General features: G+C 38.2%; 1 protein-coding gene across 2 annotated transcripts in view; it reads right to left on the reverse strand.

Annotated features, from left to right (window-relative positions):
• The window catches only part of OXCT1 (3-oxoacid CoA-transferase 1), a 141,522-nt gene that overhangs the window by 105,385 nt on the left and 26,244 nt on the right, over positions 1 to 9,893 (reverse strand). For both annotated transcript variants that reach the window (XM_029216903.1, XM_029216902.1), the window contains 2 exons: positions 9,192 to 9,298; positions 6,722 to 6,782 (listed from right to left, as the gene is read on the reverse strand). In XM_029216903.1, the coding sequence (XP_029072736.1) occupies positions 6,722 to 6,782; positions 9,192 to 9,298 (168 nt within the window). The remainder of the gene's footprint in view (positions 1 to 6,721; positions 6,783 to 9,191; positions 9,299 to 9,893) is intronic.

The raw sequence follows: 9,893 nt of genomic DNA on the forward strand, positions 1-9,893 counted from the left end.
ACCCAAGAAAATCTAGTTCCAAAGTGATCCTCAAAGCCTAAATGAATCATTTTGAAGTCTCCTTTCAGGTTCAAATATGTATAAACAAAATGGCAAGATTTTGGTATAAGCACCTATTTCTGTCCCAGAGCTTGAACTCTGGGAAGGTTCTAAAATTATTCTAGTCTCTCCCAAACCCTGAGATGTCCAAAGGAGAGTCAGTTAGTGCCTTAATTCAACTGTTCTGAAGAGAACCACATCAAAGCAGTGAGCTGTACTAGCCTCCTTCTTCCTTAAAGTAACACCAGTAACTAACAGTGAGATAAGGAACTTCTCCTAATACAACTTACTATTTTCCTAGGATTCTGCATACACGAAATCATCTGGAGACAGACTGGAGAACATTTATACCACAGAAGTCCACCCACTAGAGTGAAGGTTCTGAGCCCGACATCAGGCTTCCCAACCTGGGGTCCAGCAACAGGAGGAGGAATTCCCAGAGAATCAAACTTTGAAGGCTAGCGGGATTTGACTGCAGGACTTCAACAGGACTGGGGGAAACACAGACTCCACTTCTGGAGGGCACACACAAAGTAGTGTGTGCATCAGGACACAGGGGAAGGAGCAGTTATCCCACAGGAGATTGAACCAGACCTACCTGCTAGTGTTGGAGGGTCTCCTGCAGGAGCAGGAAAGGTGGGGAGGTGGGGGGGTGGGGCGGGGGCTCACCGCTGGGACAAGGACACTGGCAGCAGAAGTTCTGGGAAGGGGCTTCCCTGGTGGCGCAGTGGTTGAGAGTCTGCCTGCTGATGCAGGGGACGCGGGTTCGTGCCCTTGTCCGGGAAGATCCCACATGCCGCAGAGCGGCTGGGCCCGTGAGCCATGGCCACTGAGCCTGCATGTCCTGAGCATGAGCTCTCCCAGAGTCCACCATTACCCCCACCAAAGAGCTTCTAGGCGCTAGTGCTGGGTTGTCTCAGGCCAAACAACAAACAGGTAGGAAAGTGAGCCCCACCCATCAGCAGACAAGTGGATTAAAGTTTTACTGAGCTTTGTCCACCAGAGAAACACCCAGCTCTACCCACCACCAGTCCCTATCAGGAACTTGCACAAGCCTTTTAGATAGCCTCATCTACCAGAAGGCAGACAGCAGAAACAAGAAGAACTACAATCCTGCAGCCTGTGGACATTCACAGAAAGATAGACAAAATGAAAAGGCAGAGGACTATGTACCAGATGAAGGAACAAGATAAAACCCCAGAAAAAAACCTAAAAACACCTAAAGGAGATAGGCAACCTTCCAGAAAAAGAATTCAGAATAGTGATAGTGAAATTAATCCAGGACCTCAGAAAAAGAATGGAGGCAAATATTGAGAAGATGCAAGAAATGTTTCACAGAGACCTATAAGAATTAAAGAACAAACACCTAGAAGAATTAAAGAACAAACAAACAGAGATGAACAATACAATAACTGAAATGAAAAATACACTAGAAGGAATCAATAACAGAATAACTGTGGCAGAAGAACGGATAAGTGACCTGGAAGACAGAATGGTGGAATTCACTACTGCAGAACAGAATAAAGAAAAAAGAATGAAAAGAAATGAAGTCAGCCTAAGAGGCCTCTGGGACAACATTAAATGCACCAATATTTGCGTTATAGGGATCCCAGAAGAAGAAGAGAGAGAGAGGACCCGAGAAAATATTTGAAGAGATTAGAGTCGAAAACTTCCCTAACATGGGAAGGAAACAGCCACCCAAGTCCAGGAAGTGCGGAGAGTCCCAGGCAGGATAAACCCAAGCAGAAACATGCCAAGACACATAGTAATCAAATTGAGAAAAATTAAAGACAAAGTATTAAAAACAAGGGAAAAACGACAAATAACATACAAGGAAACTCCCATAAGTTTAAGAACTGATTTCTCAGCAGAAACTCTACAAGCCAGAAGGGAGTGGCACAATATATATAAAGTGATGAAAGGGAAGAACCTACAACCATGATTACTCTACCCAGTAAGGATCTCATTCAGATTCAATGGAGAAATCAAAAGCTTTACAGACAAGCAAAAGCTAACAGAATTCAGCACAACCAAACTAGCTCTACAACAAATGCTAAAGGAACTTCTCTAAGTGATAAACACAAGAGAAGAAAAGGACCTACAAAAACAAACACATAACAATTAAGAAAATGGTAATAGGAACATACATATCGATAATTACCTAATTACGTGAATGGATTAAATGCTCCAACAAAAGACACAGGCTCACTGAATGGAAACAAAAACAAGACCCATATATATGCTGTCTACAAGAGACCCACTTCAGACCTAGGGACACATACAGACTCAAAGTGAGGGGATGGAAAAAGATATTCCATGCAAATAGAAATCAAAAGAAAGCTGGAATAGCAGTACTCATATCTGATAAAATAGACTTTAAAATAAAGAATGTTACAAGAGACAAGGAAGGACACTACATAATGATCAAGGGATCAATCCAAGAAGAAGATATAACAATTATAAATATTTATGCACCCAACATAGGAGCACCTCAATACATAAGGAAACAGCTAACAGCTATAAAAGAGGAAATCGACAGTAACACAATAATAGTGGGGGACTTTAACACCACACTTACACCAATGGACAGATCATCCAAACAGAAAATTAATAAGGAAACACAAGCTTTAAATGACACAATAGACCAGATAGATTTAATTGATATTTATAGGACATTCCATCCGAAAACAGCAGATTACACTTTCTTCTCAAGTGCACACGGAACATTCTCCAGGATAGATCGATCACGACTTGGGTCACAAATAAAGCCTCAGTAAATTTAAGAAAACTGAAATCATGTCAAGCATCTTTTCCGATCACAAAGCTATGAGACTGGAAATAAGTTACAGGGAGAAAAACGTAAAAAGCACAAACACATGAAGGCTAAACAATACATTACTAAATAACCAAGAGATCACTGAAGAAATCAAAGAGGAAATAAAAAATAACTAGAGACAATTGACAATGAAAACACGATCCAAACCCTATGGGATGCAGCAAAAGCAGTTCTAAGAGGGAAGTATATAGTAATACAAGCCTACCTCAAGAAACAACAAACATCTCAAATAATCCATCTAACCTTACAAGTAACTAGAGAAAGAAGAACAAACAAAACCCAAAGTTAGTAGAAGGAAAGAAATCATAAAGATCAGAGCAGAAATAAAAGAAATAGATACAAAGAAAAGAATAGCAAAGATCAATAAAACTAAAAGCTGGTTCTTTGGGAAGATAAACAAAATTGATAAACCTTTAGCCAGACTCAACAAGAAAAAGAGGGAGAGGACTCAAATCAATAAAATTAGAAATGAAAAAGGAGAAGTTACAACTGACACCACAGTAATACAGAGCATCGTGAGAGACTACTACAAGCAACACTTTGCCAATTAAATGGACAACCTGGAAGAAATGGACAGATTCTTAGAAAGGTATAACCTTCCAAGACTGAACCAGGAAGAAACAGAAAATATGAACAGATCAATCACAAGTAATAAAATTGAAACTGTGATTAAAAATCTTCCAACAAACAAAAGTCCAGGACCAGATGGCTTCATAGGTGAATTCTATCAAACATTTAGCAAAGAGCTAACTCCCATCCTTCTCAAACTCTTCCAAAATATAGCAGAGGAAGGAACACTCCAAAACTCACTTTATAAGGCCACCATCACCCTGATACCAAAACCAGAGAAAGATACTACAAAAAAACAAAATTACAGACCAATATCACTGATGAATATAGATGCAAAAATCCTCAACAAAATACTAGCAAACAGAATCCGACAACACATTAAAAGGATCATACACCATGATCAAGTGGGATTTATCCCAGAGATGCAAGGATTCTTCAATATATGCAAATCAATCAATGTGAAACACCATATTAAAAAATTGAAGAAGAAGAACCATATGATCATCTCAATAGATACAGAAAAAGCTTTTGAGAAATTCAACATCCATTTATGATAAAAGCTCTCCAGAAAGTGAACATAGTGGGAAACTACCTCAATATAATAAGGGCCATATGTGACAAACCCACAGCAAACATCATTCTCAATGGTGAAAAACTGAAAGCATTTCCTCTAAGATCAGGAACAAGACAAGGATGCCCACTCTCACCGCTATTATTCAACATAGTTTTGGAAGTCCTAGCCATGGCAATCAGAGAAGAAAAACAAATAAAAGGAATACAAATTGGAAAAGAAGAAGTACAATGTCACAGTTTGCAAATGACATGATATTATACATAGATAATCCTAAAGATGCCACCAGAAAACTACTAGAGCTAATCAATGAAGCTAGTAAAGTTGCAGGATACAAAATTAATGCACAGAAACCTCTTGCAGTTCTATGCACTAACAACAAAAGATCAGAAAGAGAAATTAAGGAAACAATCCCATTCACCATTACAACAAAAAGAACAAAATACCTAAGAATAAACCTACCTAAGGAGGTAAAAGACCTGTACTCAGAAAACTATAAGACACCGATGAAAGAAATCAAAGACAACACAAACAGATGGAGAGATATACCATGTTCTTGGATTGGAAGAATCAATATTGTGAAAATGACTATACTACCCAAAGCAATCAATAGATTCAATGCAATCCCTATCAAATTACCAATGGCATTATTTACAGAACTAGAACAAAAAATCTTAAAATTTGTATGGAGACACAAAAGACCCAGAATAGACAAAGCAACCTTGAGGGGAAAAAACGGAGCTGGAGGAATCAGACTCTCTGACTTCCGACTATACTACAAAGCTACAGTAATCAAGACAATATGGTACTGGCACAAAAACAGAAATACAGATCAATAGAACAGGATAGAAAGCCCAGAGATAAACCCACGCACCTATGGTCAACTAATCTATGACAAAGGAGGCAAGGATATATATGGAGAAGACAGTCTCTTCAGTAAGTGGTGCTGGGAAAACCAGACAGCTACATGTAAAAGAATGATATTAGAACACTCCCTAACACCATACACAAAAATAAACTCAAAATGGATTAAAGACGTAAATGTAAGACCAGACACTATAAAGCTCTTAGAGGATAACATAGAACACTCTGACATAAATTACAGCAATATCTTTTTTGACCCATCTCCTAGAGAAATGGAAATAAAAACAAAATAAACAATGGGACCTAATGAAACTTAAAAGCTTTTTCACAGCAAAGGAAACTATAAACAAGACAAAAAGACAACCCTCAGAATGGGAGAAAATATTTGCAAAAGAAACAATGGACAAAGGATTAATCTCCAAAATATATAAACAGCTCATGCAGCTCAATATTAAAAAAACAAACAACCCAATCGAAAAATGGGCAGAAAACCTAAATAGACACTTCTCCAAAGAAGACATACAGATGGCCAAGAGACACACAAAAAGCTGGTTAACAGCACTAATTATATTAGAAATGCAAATCAAAACTGCAATGAGGGGCTTCCCTGGTGGCGCAGTGGTTGAGAGTCCGCCTGCCAATGCAGGGGACACGGGTTGGTGCCCCGGTCCGGGAAGATCCCACATGCCATGGAGCGGCTGGGCCTGTGAGCCATGGCTGCTGAGCCTGCGCGTCCAGAGCCTGTGCTCCGCAACGGGAGAGGCCACAACAGTGAGAGGACCGCATACCGCAAAAAAAAAAAAAAAAAAAACTGCCATGAGGTGTCACCTCACACAGGTCAGAATGGCCATCATCAGAAAATCTACAAACAACAAATACTGGAGAGGGTGTGGAGAAAAGGGAACCCTCTTACACTGTTGATGGGAATGTCAATTGATACAGCCACGATGGAGAACAGTATGGAGGTTCCTTAAAAAACTAAAAATAGAATTACCTTATGACCCAGCAATCCCACTACTGGGCATATACCCAGACAAAACCATAATTCAAAAATACAGATGCACCCCAATGTTCATTGCAGCACTATTTACAATAGTCAGGTCATGGAAACAACCTAAATGCCCACTGACAGACGAATGGATAAAGAAGATGTGTTACATATTTACAATAGAATATTACTCAGCCATAGAAAGGAACAAAATTGGGTCATTTGTAGAGAGTGGATGGACCTAGAGACTGTCATACAGAGTGAAATAAGTCAGAAAGAGAAAAACAAATATCATACATTAACGCATAAATATGGAATCTAGAAAAATGGTACAAATGAACAGGTTTGCCAGGCAGAAATAGAGACACAGATGCAGAGAACGAACGTATGGACACCAAGTGGGGAAAGCAGGGGGAATGAATTGGGAGATTGGGATTGACATATATACACTAATATGTATAAAATAGATAACTAATAAGTACCTGTTGTATAAAAAAAATCAAATTAAATTAAAAAAAGAAAAAAGTGAAAAAAAAATTCATCTGGATACTTCACCCAAGAAGGTCCACTTTACTCAAGTACCAAAAGACTTTTATGAGCTGGTCAGCCTGATAGCTTGATTCCCAAACAGAGTGTTCTAGTGAGACCATAGCTAACCAGAAAGCTCATGTTCCAGCAAAACTTCAACTATGATATATTTAAATAGAATCCTTCAACATCCAAAATGAAAAAGTGGTTATTGCTTGCCCTCCTTCGTGAAAACAAATGAACCATTGTACTTTTTCTTGAACTAATACATAACATCAACTTTGAAAATTAACAACAGGAAATCAGAAATAACCTCTTCTCTTACCTCCACCACTGTGGTTTCTGCAGCTTTGCACATGGGCAAGTTGAAATTCCTTGCACTTTTCCTACATTAGAGGAATAAGGAAGTGGAGAAAGAAGGGCAAAAATAAGTGTCTCTCTCAGCTTTAATTATAGATTAAAAGAATTTCTGTAAACCAAGACTTTGTGAATCTTTTTAAAAGAGTGTATCATATTTTCGGTAAGTTCTATAGCCATTTTATAAACAAAAACAATACGATGGTCACTTCATTCAGTTATATAGCTTTTTATGGGGTTAAGAGAAAGACGGAATATTTTTCATATTCAACATAGTTATACACAGAAAAATAAAATGGATATTAATAAATCTACTCTAAAACTAATTTCTCTAAGTCTTTTACCTGAGATGCCACTTTGTTTTACAGTTAAATATTTCACTAAGCTTGCTCTTGTTAAAATATTAAGAAAAGTAGCAAGTGCTTTATATGAGAAGGTATAGTAATTATACTCCTATTAAAGAAACCTATTGCTGAAATTAACTGAAACATTCATGGGTGATTTGTGAGTCGTAAAGATCAGTGTGGAGAACCAACTTCTACTGAAATTTTTAAAGCTACAACCCCCCCATCAGACCCTGAAGTGAAAAATTTTAAGAAGGGGCCAATTTTGCTGATGGTTCTGCATTCCCAAGTTCCTAAATTAATGCACTTCCTCTAATTATAAAAATTTTAATGTATTTTTGTTTCTGAGAGTGTAAATTGATAGGGAAAATTCTTTGGTAAAGAGAAATAATTCACAGCTATGCCTTAACAGCTCTTTGTGACACCAATGTTTCTTTCACTTGGATTCAAGGATAGGTGTGTCCTCAAGAGAGGAATCTTCGTGTACTTTGACAAGTTACCGTGTTGGATTCCACCAGACATCCAGCATCAAAAGCTCCAAGGGCAGAGTGGCCTGAGGTGCAGGCATGCAGAGCCTGCCCACTCTAACAATGGCCTAGACAGACCTCTGTACCAGTTGTCCCACTAAACGTGAAGATCAGCCTAGAAGTCAGTATCTTAAGAATCTAGGCCACCTGACCACTGGGGACAAGCACTCTCATTTCACATCAAAGCTCAATGGCTACTGAGCAGAAACTACAGGCATAAGGTCTGTACTCAGAATAGCCCTTGTGCAGTCTTTAGATAACAGGCAATAAAGCACAGGATAAACTCATGGAAATACTTTAAATAATTCATTTCCATTTGCTACTATACAATTTCATTAACCTTTAAAAAAAAACAACTAAGCTTTGCAAGCATTACATCAAGGTGTCAAATAAGGTAGACATCATTCAAAATGTCCTCTGTAATTGCCAAAATTAGTTATAATATCAAAAATTGGCTAAATCCCGGGACTTCCCTGGTGGTCCAATGGTTAAGACCCACACTTCCACTGCAGGGGGCACGGGTTCGATTCCTAGTTGGGGAACTAAGATCTCATACACTGTGGCCCGGACAAAAAAACAAAAACAAAACAAAAACAAATGAACCAAAAAATTGGCTAAATTCAAGAAATCAAATACAGTATTAATGTCACAGAAGATCTTCAGAAATGAACAAAAACATGAGAGTGACCACTGGTAATTTAATTGTGATCATACCAAAGCTGCATTTGGTAAAGATAAAAAATATCACTAACTAAAAGCAGGAAAAGGCCAATATTATGAGAAAGACAAGTATTTCTGTAACCTAACAGGTGACGTCTTCAAGACCAAACATTTTGAAAAACTTTTATGAGTATATTCAAACGTGGCACAATTTGCAAAAACAACTATATAATCCCTAAATCCAAGATACTAAAACTAGGTATTTAGTATGCTTAGGGTAATCAAAAGGTATTTAAATCTATTACGTGGCTTAATATCTGTGGCTATCTAGATAACGAGAATGAAAGTTGAACATTATTAAGGATAACCAACTTTCCAGACATAATCTTTATAAGCATTTCCTAGAAGACACCAATAGGCCTGGAAAAGAACTGACCTAAGTGGTTATTAGCAATATTTTTCCATAATATCAAGTAACAGGCATTTTAAGACAATTCATATAAATAACACTGTCAAAATTAAATATAATTGTGTGCTTTAGTCACATTTTTTAAGCATGTCACAACACTGTAACTAGTTTTGGCAACTAAAGTACACGGGCAAAAATAATTTGTATGTGACTATATACAAGGATATACAGATTCAAATAGTTAACAAACAGTGCACCATGGGTACCAACCAATCAGAACAGATGTCCTCGAGTGCATCAAACCAGCATGGCTGCACAGCAATGGTTCTGCACCCACCTATATACACACACACACAGGTGTGTTTGATTTTAAGCCATTTTTAAAATAAATTTTTAAATACCAAACACATCAAGATATCCATTTTGTAATCATAATTTCAGAAATATAAAGTTGCTGAAATGCATTACATTTAAGATTTTTTAAAACCATTATATTACCTGAAAATCACATTTCCTGCTCGGTCTGCCTTCCAGGCTTTCACCAAAGCGAAATCCCCTGTGATTGCTTCCTCCAAAATAAAATGTTGACCATTAAACTCCCTCACCTGCAAGAGACAAAGAGAGCATTGTCAGGATCTGCAGAGGTCTTGTTTGGTTGTGCTCCCTGCTCTGATAGAGGCAGATAATAAGGATACAAGCCTTATGGTGGTGAAGAGGCCACTGAGGGAGTAGCATATGCAAAGGCTCAGAAGCAAGAGGAAGCTTGGCAATTGTGAGGAACTGAAAGCTCCATATGCTTAAGGCATAGACTGTGTGTGTTAGCACTCACTTTATTATTTGTGTGAATAATTTACATACTGAACACGAAAAAGAGCCCCAGAAAACCATGTAAGTTGCATGAAACGGGCAATGCACTGTTTTCCTACGTAAAATAGTTATAAAAATCCATTCATCTCTTCTAATGAATCCATCGTCCTCTGTTGAGATTTTAATTGGGATTCCTAAAATTTGTAGAGAACTGACATGCTATATCCTCCCACCTGTGAGAATATAGGCCTACTTTTTTTTTTTTTTTTTTTTTGCCGTACGCGGGCCTCTCACTGTTGTGGCCTCTCCCGTTGCGGAGCACAGGCTCTGGACGCACAGGCTCAGCGGCCATGGCTCACCGGCCCAGCCGCTCCGCGGCATGTGGGATCTTTC

The sequence above is a fragment of the Monodon monoceros genome, unplaced genomic scaffold, assembly GCF_005190385.1.
Source record: "Monodon monoceros isolate NGI ecotype Baffin Bay Population unplaced genomic scaffold, NGI_Narwhal_1 Super_Scaffold_12, whole genome shotgun sequence".
In the NCBI taxonomy this organism is placed as follows: Eukaryota; Metazoa; Chordata; class Mammalia; order Artiodactyla; family Monodontidae; genus Monodon; species Monodon monoceros.